Raw genomic sequence first — 16238 nt, 5'->3', positions numbered from 1 at the left:
TGGAACAGTAAGCTTCAAAATGCTTCCATCGATGAAACCTAATTTGTCCTTGATCAACAAGCGAGGATCATAGATCTACTCCATGTCACATAATTCTCATCTAGTAGCAACTTAGAAACAAGAACTAAATTTGAAGTATCACTATGATGCAAATAGTAAGGGCTTTGTGATGCTTCGAAGAGCCTTCGTTACTGATCCATTGAGAAGAAAAGTGAAAGAGAATGCTAGAGAATCACAGGAAAGAAGATTCACTACTCTGATACCATAACAAACTCCATGTGAGGAAATAATGATATTCTCATTAATGTATTGAATTAGTAAAGTACATTGAGTATTTATACAAAGGTGGATCAACCAAATAATAACAGAATAACAAGAAATAATAACAAAGTAACAAAAAAACCAACTATTCAACCAAACAGAACTAATAATGTGTTTTGGATTGAAAGAGTCTGATTTGGAAAAAAGGGAGTTGATTGGGTTTATATATTGAATAGAACGAAAGAGGAAAGAGGAAAGAGGAAGGGTAAAAGCGTTAGGAAGTTTCAAAAAGTAGGATTTTGGATGGGGGGTGGGCTGTCGATGGCTGGCTTCTTCTTACTCTCTCCTTATGTGGTAGTTTGGACGTTTTAATTTCTGAAGAACTCGTGGACTTGGTCCACGAGTCAATGTACTGCTTATGGTAAGTGAGTTGACAAATGGATATCGTGTACCTAGTACCATTTCCTTCAATCCAAAACTAACTCATTTTTGTCAATAATTTCTAGTTGAACCTTAAATGAGAATTTTATTTTTTAAATAACATTGTTTTTGAAAAAAAATGGCTACTACTTTATTTTTATCATTTTTTTTAAAAAAAAAAATACATTATTCTTGAAATTAATTTTTAAACAATAGTTTCCACTTGAAAAATTTTGGGGAATAAAATTTATATTTTTGGTCAAAAGTACTTTTCTTTTTCCAATGTCATTGTTCTTTTCCACCCCTAATGTGCATAGTTTTTCCCTTTTTATAATGTTATATTTTGTGTTTGATTATGTGTTATCTTGTAATATGAAATTGCTTTTGTTGCAATATATAAAGAAATGACTTTTATGTCAGGCCCAAAAGTCATTATCCACAAATATTATCATGTTGGATAGGGGTATTCAAAAAATACGATTCCAAAAAAAATCGATCAACCCAATCCAACTCGTTCGATTTGGGTTGGATTGGGTTCAAACAAATAAATATTTTATAGATTGGGTTGGTTCATGGGCCACCTAAAATAACCCGAACCGGCATGAACCAACCCGAACTTATTATTAACTTTAAAATGTAATTTTTTTTATTTGCTTATGTACGGTTAGATATACATATATTTATTTTAATTTTCTTTAATTTTATCAGTTTTTGGATAATTTATTCTTCAATAACTCTTAAAAATAGTTTTTCTTGCACTTTGAAAAAAGATTATACATTATATAAATTGAAATCGAGTTGTTAATCTTAATTCATATATGAAAATAGTTATATCAAATTTTTACATATCAACATTTTACTTTCTTTTATAACAAAAAATTAAATAAATGACCTGAGTAATCCGAACCAACTCAATCCAAATGTTTCATGGTTGAGTTTAGTTGGATTCATCTGTTAAGGAGGGTTATTTGGGCTGAAGAAATTTACAATTCGAACAATTGGGTTGGGTCTAAAAAAAAAAGTCCTTCAACCCAATCCACGAACACCCTTAATGGGATAATTGTGATTTTTTTTATATAAAAAATGATTTTTTTGAAAAATAAAAGTTAATTTAAGTTTAGTCTCAAAATTTTATATGGTTGATAAACTTTTAAGAATACTGTAATAGATCTCTAACAAATTAAAAAAAGTAAAATTAATTTATCTTATATAAAATCTAATTGCACGTCAAATAAATTTGGAAACCAAATAGATTAAGAAAATCAAAGTTTAAGAATTGAATTTGTGATTTAAATTTTTTATTAAAAAATAAGGTCAAAATCACATACCAAATATTTGGAAGAATTTTTAAGAAGGTAAAATCAAACATAAAAAATGATATATTCAGACACTTTTTACTCCAATTTAATTGAAAAATAAATTATTATTATTATTATTATTGAATAATTTTGAACATTGTCAAAAATACTGATTCATAGTTGCATTTTTAAGAGTGAAAATGCAACCATAACTTCTTACAAGTTCAACACTCTCAATAATTATTACTGAATTATTTTTAACAAATTACTCAACAAATGCTTTAATACTTACTGAATTCTATTCTATAAATTCTTAAAACATTAAAAAAATGAAGCTAAATGTCTTATGTTTTGTCAATGAAAGTATACTAATTATTTTAAATTAAATACACACTTTTTTTATTAATTTAATTAAATTAAGTTATGTAATTCATAAGTAATTTTATGAACTAATTCAATTTAAAAACTACATACTTAGATTTAATACAATCACATAAATTGTTAATAAAATGAACATAACTCAACTTATATAAAGTTTATACAAAGGTTTGATTCTCTATTTGCACATATTATTGTAAAATATATATGTCTATAAATGAATGACATTTTTTATATAATTTAAATGTGACAAAAAATGTGGTGCCAAAAAAAATCATAATCTAAACTTCAATTCAAGATTTCTACTCCTCTTTGTGAATCAATGGATGCTTGAATTTCTTCTAGGGTTTTTCCTTTGGTTTCTGGGACCAACTTTATCACAAATAGAATTGTCATCAAAGATATTAGAGAGTAAATAAAAAATGTCCCTGAAATTATCCAAAAAGAAAAGAGAAAATAAGGTTAGAAATCAATTATAAAACCCTTTTCTAAAATTTAAAAAAAAATTAAAAGAATATATTCTTTTTATTCCCAAATTTTGAGAATTGTTTCATTGTTTGGTGGGTTTCAAAATGTTGTATTTTCACAAATTTTTAATTTAAATTTCAAAAGGCACATTTTTAGGCTTTTTGAGTTTTGAGCTTTTTTTTTTTTCTTCTAAATTTCAAAATTTTGCACTTTTACTTCTCAGATTTGTTAACGTTAACTCGCATATAATTAATTTAAAAGGAATTTTTTTCAAAAGAAAAAAGTTGTATAAGCATTTATGAGTCTAATTTTTCATTCTTTCCTAAGTTTCAAAATATTTCACTTGTATCCTTGAATTTAGAGTTTAATTTCAATTTGGTTTCTAAAATTCAAAACGTTACAATTTTACCCTTGAGTTTAGAGTTTTATTTCCATTTGATCCTTAAGTTTCAAGATTTATACTCTCACCCACCATTTTTCACTAAATACTCAATTATAATTTTTGGTGATAATATTTATTAATTAATTTAAAATAAATTAAATTGGTTTTCACTAATTTTGCAACACTATTAATATCATTTAAAAATTTTCACACCATAATGATTTTAAATTTATAACTGAAAATTAGCGTCAAAAATAAAATATAAGCATTTGTAAAAACTTGAGGTGAAAGTATAAAATACTTAAATTTAGAGACTAAATGAAAATTAAAACTCGAAATTCAGTAATAAAAAAATGTACATTTAGAAATTTAGGGATCAAATAGAAATCAAATTCAAAAATAAGGGTAAATGATGAAATGAATTTATTAAAAAAAACTAATATTATTTGCACATTAATAATAACTATTACTATTGTTGTTTAATTTTAAAAAATAGCGAATTAAACATAACAATCATTAAGTCAATTTTATGACAATTTTTAAAAAGGGTCATAAATAAATAAATAATTGAAAATCTCCGTTTCTTCCCGCCAAAAACTTGTATTTTATTATTTATGACACTTTTTTCTGTCTCCTATTTCCAGAAAAATAAGAAAATTACCAGAAGAACTCCAGCTCATGAAGAAATTGAAGGTAAAAGAGACAATCCAAGCACCTAACCAATTCACCAACACCACTATGCTCCCAGCAACTCCTTTCACATTAATGGGAAATATCTACCAATAAAACATAATTAAAATTAAACATATATATTATGAAAAATTTTCATTGATAAAAAAAACCGTTAAACTATTTATGAAATAGTAAAAAAATAATAATAATAACGATAGATATTCATAGACTTCTATCAACGCTTATCACATAGTATCAATGATAGACTTCTATAAGTTTTTATTACTAATGGATACCTGATAAACTTCTATCAACTCTATCAAAAAATATTAAACTTTGTTATTTTGTGTAAATAATTTCCTTTATTTTTCTATTTTTGAATATCTCTTGTATTATTCATTTTCACTAGTTTAGAAATTTTTTTCATTTGATTGAAAAAATAATTCAAAATTTGATTATTTAATTACCTCAGACATTATCACCCAAGGAACTGCTCCCATTCCAATTGAGAAAGATGCAATAAATATCTGAAGGAAAAATTGAAAATATCGCAAATCGTGCGAGGTATGGAATAAATATCGATGATATAAATATAAATACGAGTAATTATGATATTGAAAATGGTAAAAAATAGTACGTTTAGTTTTCTTTTGTAAAATTCGTAAAAATAATTTTTCTCAATCTATCTTGGGCAACATCAATCATCAAGAATTAGTTAAAAATCAATTTTTTCTAACTTATAAATTATTTTGGGCCTTCTCAATACATAGCCTGATTAATTTTTTTTATGTAATCTTCCTAGATCTTATACCAAATCTTATATTATTTTCAAATTTTATAGTTATGTTTAGTAAATATTATATCAAATTATTATGTAATTTTCAAATCTTTAGCATAATTTATGTTTCCACAATTATATGGATTTTTCAAATTCCAAATGGGTTTTTCAATTATCAAAATAGATCTTCCAAATTGATTCAACATTTTTAAATTTTGTGAAAGATGAAAATTTTTGAAAAATTGGATAAGATCTAGGATATATACTGAATCTCGGTTAATCCTGCCCGAGATTCTACCAAGAAAGCTCACATATAAGAAATTTGGTATTAATTATGCCCGAAATTTCTTTCAGTGTTATTTTGCTCAAGATTAACACCAAAAAGGTACATAATCTCAGTATATAATTTAGCGAGATGTACCAAGAAAGCCTCAAATAATCAATAAGTTGGAAAAATATGATTTTTCAACTAAAATCTCGTGGTCGATTTCATCCGAGATTGATCAAGAAAAATTATTTTTACGAATTTTAAAAAAAAAAAATGCTAGTTTTGTAAGATAAAAACTTAAACGTGTTATTTTTTACAATTTCACTATTCTATAATAGCTCGACACTCGATTTTTTTCATGAATATGAAAAACTCGATATTTCGATCAATATCGATATTTAATCTTTGTTTAGAAAAAATTAGTTAAAAGGAACATAATCGTGTACCAGCACACCGCCGACAACGAGCATGGGCACGAAATCGAGTAGTAAACCATGGCCCTAAAATTAAGAATGGAGGTAGAAGAAAGAATGGTTATTCATGTGTAATGAAAGATTGGGTTGTTTGTGTAATGCAAGATTTTGAATTCACTTGCCTTGAGAAAGAAAGAAGCCCCTGCAAGAAAGCAACCAAGAGAAGTCCCAGCTGCAGACACCTTCAAAAACAAAATTCAATCTTAATTTACATGCATTTCTTTTATTAGATTTTGATGGATGGTAGTGATTGTTAAATATATTCTTTATATCATTGGCCATTTTAGACCCTTCCCAACAATCTCGAGTAAAATCTTACTTATATTTGAGTGAGAAAATTGGGTGACAGTTTTATATCGCTAGACGTATGAAAAAAAAAAACCGTAAAAGTACTTCAAATTTGTATCTAGTAGTTATTAAGAGCATACAGAGATTTCCAAATTCACATCTAATGGTTATTAAAAGGCAACTATATTGTGGCAACCTCGTTAAAATAATTTTTCCAACATGTAATTAGGGTAGAGATTTGAAGCCTATATTTTGTATCCGGAGATGGTTATTTGAACCTTGTCAAAAATAATTTTTTCAACTATTAATGTAATGTGTCTTAATCAATTGAGATAAGTTGAAATTGACACCAATGACTTCGTCCAAATAAAAACAAATAGCCAGTCTTTTTTATCGTAAGATTTTTTTTTTTTTTTTTTGAGAAAATACCTCTTTTTATTTCCTAAGTTTTAGGTTTAATTTCTATTTAGTCTCTAGATTTTAAAATGTTACAAATTTTGTCCTTAGGTTTTAAGTTTTATTTCAATTTAGTTCATTAACTTCAAGATTTTACATTTTTAACCTCACTTTTTTACTAAATATTCATTTATAATCATTAACATTAATTTCTATTTATTAATTAAAAGTAATTATGAAGTGAACTTTTAAATTTAATTTTAAAGTGAAAAATTTGTAAAAGTTAATCAACTATAAATCTTTTAATGATTTTTAATTTATTAATATAACCTAATATTAAAGATGAAAAATGAGTATTAAGTAGATAATTGAGGTTAAAAATGTAAATCTTGAAATATAGGAACTAAATTGAAGTAAAACTCAAATGTCAAAGGTAAAATGGTAACATTTTGAAACCGATGGATTAAATTAAAATCAAACTCAAAACTTAAACCAAATGTATAACATTTTAAAATCTGTGGATCAAATAAAAACTAGATCCAAAAGTTAAGGACCAAAAAGGTTTTTTTTTTTTTTTTTTTTGTGTGTGTGTTAATCTATTTCAAATCAAGTAACAAATATCAAGTCAAGAGGAGAGAATCATACGATTATTTATGGTAGTTTGACCTTGGTATCCACTTTCAAATCAAAATATTTAACTAAAGTTAGTTTGGACATAATAATCAAAAGGGTTAACCTAACCATGGTAACTTTCATAGAGTCAAAGTTAGAAAAGTCAACAAAAGACTTCTTTATCATTGATATTTATGTATTGTTCTATTATTCTATTAATCTTTTAATTTATCTCAAGAGTTTTAAATGATAACACAGTGATATTAGGATGGGAAATTTACCATAATAAGTGGCCTTCTTCCTGATTTGTCCATTAATATTACACCAGCAACAGTAATTGGAACCTGAATGAGAGTCAGTTTTATATGGTTAATTAATTATTGAAATTAATTTCAAGAAAAAAAAAATCAAACCAAAATTAGGGTTTTGTGTGATAGTTTTTAAGTACCTGAATACAAGCATAAGCAATTGTTCCAATTTTGCCTGCTGATGGACCTGCAATTTCACACAAAAATTAAAGTAAATTTAACCCCAAACTAAAAGAAAATAAGTCAATTTACTTACAAATATGGTAAAATATCATTATTCATTACTATTAGTGATAGATCGTTATAGATCACGATAAATATCTATACTTGAAAATGTTTTTCGTGAAATTTTGTTATATTTAAAAATATTTTTAATAATTTTACTATTTAAAATAATTATGTACATATAAATGGTTGAGTTAGGTCTAAATAACCCTGATAATTTTTTTGTTAAGATACCCGCTGAGGCGAAGGTTTCACTTGCAAAGAAACCTATTCCATTGATCCCTCCAAATTGCTGGAACACCATCAATCCCACCCCAATCTGCCGTCAAAACACAAAAGTCAACGAAAAATGGGTAAAATGTTATATTCGGTTGGTTAATTAATTAAAAAAAATATACTTTTGAAATTTATTATTTATTTCAAAACTAACCATATGTTTTCACAAACTATTATATTACCTCCAAACTTTCACATATGTTGCAAATCTATTTTTTAGAGTAGGTTATTTTAAGAATTTCAAAAGAAAATTGAGATATTAAAGGATACACTCTGACATTGACTTATAATGAAAATTTGAATCATCATATCATTTTAAGTTTTTTTTTATTTTTGCTGAAATTCTACTCCCAATGATAATTTTAAAAGTTGTTTACGAAAGTTAATAATATTATAATTATTGAAATTTCTAAGATATTTTTTAAAACAAATGACCATGTTTAAAAGTATTTTTATAATTTAAGTCTATTATGTTTTCAGATATTATGTTTATGATTAAGATACCATTAAGTTTTAAATTTCTTTAACCTTTTTAAAAGTTTGGGTTATGTAATTATATCCAATTCAATCAAAATTAATCTAATAGATTATTTTTTTAAAAAATCTAATAGCTTACTTGATGGGTTGTTAGGTTTATGAATCAAGTTATTTACAAATATATTAAAATATCATTATCTATTCGTGATAGATTGCTTAAAATATTTAAAAATATTTTCAACAGTAAAAATTACTACCCTTATTTTATTGTTCTAAAAAAAATTATTAGCACTTGATGACATTTTCGGAGTACGAATTTTGATCAAATATTTACCACATGCTCATAGAACATGAATTGAATTCATAATTTAACAAATAAAAAAGGAAAGATGGGATTTTATAGAATTTATAAGATATGGGTTTTTTTTTTTTTTTGGTGATAAATATAAGATATTAATTACTTACAATCAAAGGGCGAATGTATATGCTCTGAAACAAATCAACCAACTTGACTTTGGGGAGACTTTGCATAGTTTCAATATAAATCTGTGAATAAAAAATATATACATCAAATTTGTCAGTTCATGAAAGAAAAAATGTTAATTAATTCTGTACATAATATATATATATATATCAAATTTCTTAGTTTCATGAAAAAAAAAAGTTTAAAATAAAGCTTTGAGGATGTTTCGATATGGTTACCATAACAGAGAAACTTTGGCCATTTTTTATTTTTGGTTTTTGAAAACTATAATTGGAATACTATGGTTTTCATATTCTTAAGAAAATAAAGAAAATATTCAATAATTTATCAAAAATTCGATCAATATTAACTGACTTTTATTATGTTAAAGACTTAGTATATAAGATTGTTTTCAAATATAGAAAAATTGAACTAAAATATTTACAAATATAGAAAAATATCACCGTCTATAAGTGATAAATATTGATGGGCTACTATCATTTATCGCTCAAAGACATTAATAGATATCTATCAATATTTATCATTATAGACTGTGACACTTTATTATATTTAAAAATACTTTCAATATTTTAGCATTTTAAACAATTTTCCTGATATATTTGTAGTTTATAAACACATATAGCTCTTAGTCAACTAAATTATATTAAACAATATTTTTACAATATAGGAATTAAATAGGTACAAATTAAAAAAAAAAAATACTAAAGAGAGAGAGAAGTACTTGAATCTCATTAGCTTCTGCTGAAATATTAGCATTTTTGCCTCTAAGTCTCTGCAATGCACTTAGAAACTCCTTCTCATGCCCAACCTTTGCCTATAAATTATAATACAAACTCACAAAGTGAAAGAGAAAAAACAAAAAAGAAAGAAAAAAAATTAAAGAAAGGGAAAAAAGAAACTTACAAGCCATCTTGGGGACTCAGGAACAAAAAACAGACCCACATGAAGGGTAATGCAAGGTATAAGTCCTACAAAATTAAACCCATAATATCAATTTAGTCCCTCCATTTAAATTTTTCATAAGCACTTAATTCAAAGTCAAAATGAGAGTACATAATTTTTTTTTGCTAAAAATGTAAAAATGTTACATGAAAATGAGTTTGTAAAACTAATGAAAAAATTTATACTATATTTACGTTTAGATATTTATGATGTATTTTGTAAATAAAAAAATTATTCAATAATCCTTTTATTTATATTTTGAAGGAAAAAAAAATTAAAAACATGTTGTTTTCGGAAACTTTCACAATATTTTGAAAGCATTCTAAAAATTACGAAACAAGGATTATAAACATTTACTAAATGTTTTCTATTTTTCACAAACGAAAAACAAAAAACTAGTAACAAACCGTTATCTAATAGGCCCGTATAAGTCAAAGCATAATAACATTAATAATCAAGAATGTAAATTTTACCTATGAGAGCAAGTGTTCTCCATGTTACAACAGTTCCAAATAAGAAAGCAACTGATGCACCAGTAACAATCAATAGCTGCATTACACGTAAATTCCAATAAAAAAATTGTAAGTAAATTCCAAAAAATAATAATAAAACCAACAATGTTTAGATGAAATATTATATTAAATTACATATTTTCTAAGTCGATACGGTTTTACTTTAAAATCTTGTCTATTGTAACAATGCAAATATTGTTGTCTTTTCCTAGGATGTTTTTTTAACTTTTTGAATATAGATTTGATCTTCACACCTGATTTAGCGTCGTAAGGCCTCCTCGAAGATTTTTCGGGGCTATTTCAGCAATAAATATTGGGACCTACATGTTTGGTCACATTGGGTTAGGATTCAAAGTATGATTCATTTGAATAAGGGAAAAAAAAAAAAAAAAGATTTTTTTTTAACCACATAGGAGAAGACTCCAATGCCATATCCTGTGAATAGCCTCCCAATGTCCAATGATAGAGATTCCTAATACAAATAACCAACCAATAATCTTTTGTCTTAATTGAATATGTTGTAACATATGATCATATCAATAGTTACCATTATCATACAAACAAAAACTGAAATTTAATCAATGTTTGAAGACCAAATTTGAAAATTTAAAGGTTGAATTCAACCATAAATTCCATGGAAGAAAATGTATGAAAATTTTGGAATATTTAAATTCTTGTATCGAACATAGTTCAGTGGATAAAGTATCAATTATCATTTTAAAAGTTAACGATTTGATTATTTTAAAAAAAAAATCATAATTTTTTAAGAAAAAAATAAAGGAAACATACCTTTGAAAGGTAGATTGCTATCCATCCAAGCATGCAGAAACAAGCTGACATTCTCATTGCCTGCTAGCCATGAAACAGAGAGATATTCAAAGAAAAACAAAACAAAACAAAAAACTAGATACTTTATGATAATTATTTACACCTTTTTGAAATAACCATTTCATAATTGAATTTTGTTTTTTAAAATTAAATTTATAGGCATTACATTTTTTATAGATTTATTTGTATTTGTTTCGTTATCTTAACTACTACTATCAATATTTTAATAAATAAGTTGGGAGAAAAAAAAAAAAAAAACACGAATTGCAAATTTAAAAAACTATAAAGGAAATCATTATCAAAAAAGATCTTACTTTTTAAAATTTGTGTTGGACCATTTTCATCAACTTAAGAAACATTTTCCAACAAAAACAACTTTTGAAGAATAAAAAGAAAAAGTTAAATAAATTGTTAAGTTTTTGTCTATTTGGTCTCTAAATTTTTTTAAAAAATTATTATTTTAGTTCCTATATTTTTTGTCTCGGTTTATTTTGATCCATATACTTTTGAAATGTTTATTTTGATTCTCATACTTTTAATTTTGGTTCATTCTAGTCTTTATACTTTTAAAATGTTCATTTTGTTCCATGTATCATTTCAAACTTGTTTAACTTTTGAATTCACGAATTTGTGTATATTTGGTATTTGAACTTTAAGAATTCCAAACAAGTTTTTGCACTTTCAAATTTGTTTCTAAAAGGTCCAAGACAATGGACATATTTTAACATTTTTTAAAAAAGATAAACAAATCTATTAAACATAAAATTAAACTTTGTGTTTAATAGAAAATTAAATTTTCAATTTAATATTTACCGAATAAATTCATGGATGGTAAAAAATGTTGAATATAATTCAAGGAAAAATACCTACCTATATGTTAAATTGAAAACTATTTGAACTTGTTATACATAAATTTGAAAATTTAGAGATTTATTAAAAAAATTTAGAGTTCGTAAACCTATTTTACACAAAATTAAAAGTTTGATGATCTGTTAAATACTTTTTAAAATTTTAAAACTTATTTAATACAAATTTAAAAGTCTAAAAACTAAATTTATAGACCTATTTGGTAACCATTTTGTTTTTTATTTTTATTTTTTTAAATTAAACTTATTTCATTCACATTTCTTACAATAATTTACATTTTTTTTTAAGTATAATGGTTTTGAAAACTACTTTTTTTAGTTCTCAAAATTTAGGTTGGGTTTTTAAAACCATTGGTAAAAATAGATAACAAAGAAAGAAATTTGAAGGAAAAAGTAGTATCCATAGACTTAATTTTAAAAAATAAAATAATTACGTGATAATTTAACTTATTTAGAAATTTGTTATTGATTTTTTTTTTTTGGAAAAAAAAATCTAGTCTCTCTAAAAAACACACACATTTGTCTAAGTAAATTCAATTTTTCTATCGAACTAAATTCAATTTTTTTTCTTTTTTTTTTTTAAATGTAAAATTTATACTCACCCCTTTACGACCAATATAATCAGCAATTCTCCCACTTGTTACAGCTCCAAACATTGCTCCAATGGTAAGTATAGATCCAAACATAGAATACTGTCCATTTTAATTATCATTAATTATTCAAGCTTAATTTAGTATTATATTTGATTTCATCAAGAATTAAAAAAATAAATAAAAAATAAAAAATAAACAACAACAAACCAAACAACCTCAGATAGAGACAAATGAAGATCTTCCCTTATTGCTGCCTGAGCTGGTGCTGAATATCCCACCTGGACACCCATAAATATTCAATTTTAAAACATATCATAAAAATTTACCAACAATTCAAATTTCAATCATTTTATATATATGTTTTGATTCCTTGAGTTTGTTTGGGACAGTTATTACGGTTAGGTAAAAATGTCATTTTAATTGTCCTAATACTTTAAATTTTATTTTATTTTAGTACATATATTTTCGAATGTTTAAATTTGATCCCGATTTTTAAGTTTAAAATTTCTATCAATAGTTTTGTTGACCTCTTTAAAAATTAAAAATATATATATTTTTTTTTATTCTTTTCTCCATAACTCTTGGAAAAAATTGTATCTATTCTAAATGTTATTATTACTAAAGAAATTCTTATAAATAGAAAAATCTAAAAAATATTCACATTTAATAGAAAAAGTTCTAATTTTTTTTGCTATAAAGTGTAATATTTTTTTATATTTAAAAAGACCTTGAAGTATTATTGTTTTCTCAAATTCAATAAAGTTAATTTTAAATTAACAATAAATTTTTTTAAAATATTTATTTGAAGTATAGAACACCTACAAATAAAATATTAAAATAGAATGAAATCTAAAATACAAGTATTAAAATGATATTTTAAACTATTGGTAAAATCTTTTTTCTCGTATTTATTACGATTTTTATTTTTAATATTACAAGTTAATTAAACATGTGGGAATTTAATTACTTGGGCCCCAAGTAAACTGTGGGCCGGTAACTGGGCTTTGCAAGTTTCAAGCCTTCTACCTCTGACCTACTTAAAATCGAAATAAATATAGATTTTTGGTTAGTGGCTACACCAAAATTATTATTATTATTATTATTATTATTATTATTATTATTATTATTATTATTATTATTATTATTATTATTAGGTTAAACCACAAATTCCTTTGGTTTGGATAAAATTATAATTTAGTCTAATTAGTTTGTAATTAGAACTTAATCCCTATAGTCCATAGGATAAAGACTATTTAAGAGGATTTTATCAAAATATAGTAATTATTTATGAGATATAATCAAATTATAGGGGTTAAATTATAACTTTCTTCAAATTATAGAGATTAAATTTGTAATTTAATATTATTATTATTATTGTTTTAAGCATATGTTGGGTGGGGGCAAAAATCTCATTTTTCATACAATAACTTAATTAGTAGATGCATTACTTTGCCTCCCAAAATTTTATTACTTTACTCATGGTTAGAAATTCAAAATTGTACAAGGTTGAAGTAATTAAAAAAAATGTTGCCTAACAAAATATAACTAAACTAGTTTTTAAACTCATTTCTATTTTTTTCCTCATATAAATTCAATAGTGTAAGACTATTTCTTATATTGTGGTTGCTTCTTCCAATATTTTCTCCACAACGCATAGTCATATTATTTCTCTTTTATTTCCAATGATCGTCTTGAAATCAATTGAACGATGCTCAAGTCAACACTTAATTGACCAATTAACTTAATACATACAATTTATAACATATAGTTAAATGTAAAATTCTTGATAAATAGAAAAATTCATTCATCCTATGTTGATTCGTGGACTCATAAATATTATAGTAATCAATTCTAAACAATATCTATTTTAGTCCTTATTAACTCTTTTTATTTTTTTTCTTCTTTTTTTTGCTTTTTTTGTTTTGTTTTTGGTTTTTCTTTTTCTTATACCAGAAACCACACATGTGAGAACTAGCTATATTACCTAAGCAAAATAATATAACGAGTAGGAAATTAAATTAGTTGATTTTAAAAGTAAAGGGTTTAAAACAAACCTTTCAATAAAAATAAAAAAAAAAATTAAAAAAACCCTAAAGATTCGAAATGGAACAAACTCAACAGTGACTTTTTTTTTTATGTCCATGATTGTTCGAACCGACTTTTACACGCACTTCAATTAATCTCACAAAACAACTCATCTGACCCTACAATATTTAGGTGTCAAGTAAACTCGTATGACATATATTATACCCTTACATAGGTGATCATCAGTAATTTCAAAAGTTGATAGAACCAACAAAAAAAAAAAAGCGTAGAATTCTAAATGAAAGCGGGAAAGAGAAGAGAGTTTAAAGCTTGAATTTACACACATGATCCAACATTTCGAAAATCTAGAGACTCAAAATGAAACGAACTCAAAAGTTGAGAAGCTAGAATGGAAGTGCATAAAAACCAAAACGAAAACGAGAAAGAGAAGATGAGAGTTTAGGCTTACACATGATCCGAATTGAAATGAACCACAAACAGCAACAAAGGTACTAAGATAAACCATAAGATTGGTTCTTCCATTTTCATAATTTCTTGAAGAAGCTTCTTCTTCTTCTAATCCTTCCTCTCTTTTCAACAATAATTGGTTCTCCAAGTTTCCATGATCACCTCCATTTTCTATTTTCTTCCACTCCTCAATAGCCATATATCATAAAGATATGATCTTTTTTCTTTTTTCTTTTTGTTCTCTCTCAATCTCAAAGCTTATGGAAATTTGAAGAGCTCTCGATTTAAATTAAGAAGAGATTTGCACACAAATATTAAAGCTATTAAAACGTGTTAAAATGGATTTATAGTATTTGTTTGCATTTTTCTAAAAAGGAAAAAAAGTAAAATGACCAATTGCAAGTGGCACTCTAACCTTTGAATCCAAAAACTATGGGCTTATTTGGTTGAGAATTTGAATTTTATTTTGTGTTTTCAGATTTATTGGATTCAGCAAATATTTGTACTGTGATCCAAACAATACAAATTTTAAAAATAACATTTTTTATGCTTTTATTGTATCCAAAGTTTAAATTTTAAATTTTAAAATGTAGAATCATATTAAATAAAGATAAAAACATTTAGAAACGCAATATGTCATGTTATAAACTCAATTTATATTTTTAAATATATATATATATATATATATATGCATTATGTAATATATTATAAATTATATCTTTTAGGGTTGTTTTCAAATATAGAAAAATAAATCAAAATAGTTACAAATATAGCAAACGTTTACTATCTATCTACGATAGACCGCGACCGTGATAGACAACTATATGTGTCTATCTATGTCTATGATAGGCATATAGTAGATAAACTGTGATATTTTGCTATTATTTGTAAATATTTTTAGTAGTTTTATTATTTAAAATAATTTCCCTATTTTTAACATAAATCATATTCATAAATTATATAGTTTAATGTCAACAAATTTAGTGGGTTACCGCTAGTTTTATGATTCATAAAAATATAGTATCAAACACATTTAAAACAATTATTTAAATTAGAATTCAATTTCTAAACATACAACCAAACACATATCTAAAAACACGAAATACAATTATATTTTTATTAAATCCATTGTTTTCAAATTCTCTATCAATCATGTCTATATTTGTGGTTTGTTTGTTCTTTTGTACAAAAATATTAATAAAAAAGGAAAATAATAATAATAAGAAAACTATACCATGTGAAGATTGGCTGTATCTGACGTTGGATGGGATTTATGAAAGAGCAAAATATCAATCTCATACCTTTATTTTGTTATTATTATTATTATTTTGAAATGACATCACATACTATATTTGGGTTGTAAATTACAATAAAAAAAATAATTGTAATTAGAATATTAGGAAAAAAAATTAATTTCAATTAGTATGGATTAACATGGAACGATAATTGAGCTACCGACACCACTTATATCATTATAGATCATCGCCACATTCATTTAAAAAAAAAAAAATCTATTTTAGTAATAGTTAACAAAAAGTTA

The 16238-nt window shown here is 24.7% G+C and overlaps 1 protein-coding gene across 3 annotated transcripts; it reads right to left on the bottom strand.

The window, feature by feature from the left end:
- Nucleotides 1-2453: 2453 nt before the first annotated feature.
- Nucleotides 2454-15013, bottom strand: LOC120071084 (sugar transporter ERD6-like 16). 3 transcript variants are annotated; one of them, XM_039023129.2, is made up of 18 exons: nucleotides 14700-15013; nucleotides 12421-12483; nucleotides 12215-12304; nucleotides 10708-10767; nucleotides 10328-10390; nucleotides 10173-10238; nucleotides 9880-9955; nucleotides 9368-9432; nucleotides 9186-9278; nucleotides 8446-8526; nucleotides 7462-7546; nucleotides 7143-7189; nucleotides 6976-7038; nucleotides 5521-5580; nucleotides 5372-5425; nucleotides 4347-4406; nucleotides 3869-3983; nucleotides 2454-2785 (listed from the first exon to the last, which is right to left on the bottom strand). In XM_039023129.2, the coding sequence occupies exons 1-18, from the start codon at nucleotides 14895-14897 to the stop codon at nucleotides 2646-2648; spliced, it is 1479 nt and encodes a 492-aa protein (XP_038879057.1). In that variant the 5' UTR covers nucleotides 14898-15013; the 3' UTR covers nucleotides 2454-2645. The 3 variants fall into 3 exon arrangements, with proteins under 3 accessions (XP_038879057.1, XP_038879051.1, XP_038879074.1); XM_039023123.2 differs by having other exon boundaries at nucleotides 10325-10390; nucleotides 14700-15012; XM_039023146.2 differs by lacking the exon at nucleotides 10328-10390 and having other exon boundaries at nucleotides 14700-15012.
- Nucleotides 15014-16238: the final 1225 nt, after the last annotated feature.

The sequence above is a fragment of the Benincasa hispida genome, chromosome 1 (genome assembly GCF_027475165.1).
Source record: "Benincasa hispida cultivar pf3 chromosome 1, pf3_genome.v1.1, whole genome shotgun sequence".
Classification (NCBI taxonomy): Eukaryota; Viridiplantae; Streptophyta; class Magnoliopsida; order Cucurbitales; family Cucurbitaceae; genus Benincasa; species Benincasa hispida.
The sequence above is the reverse complement of the archived record's forward strand: the minus strand, read 5'-3'. Positions and strand labels throughout refer to the sequence as shown.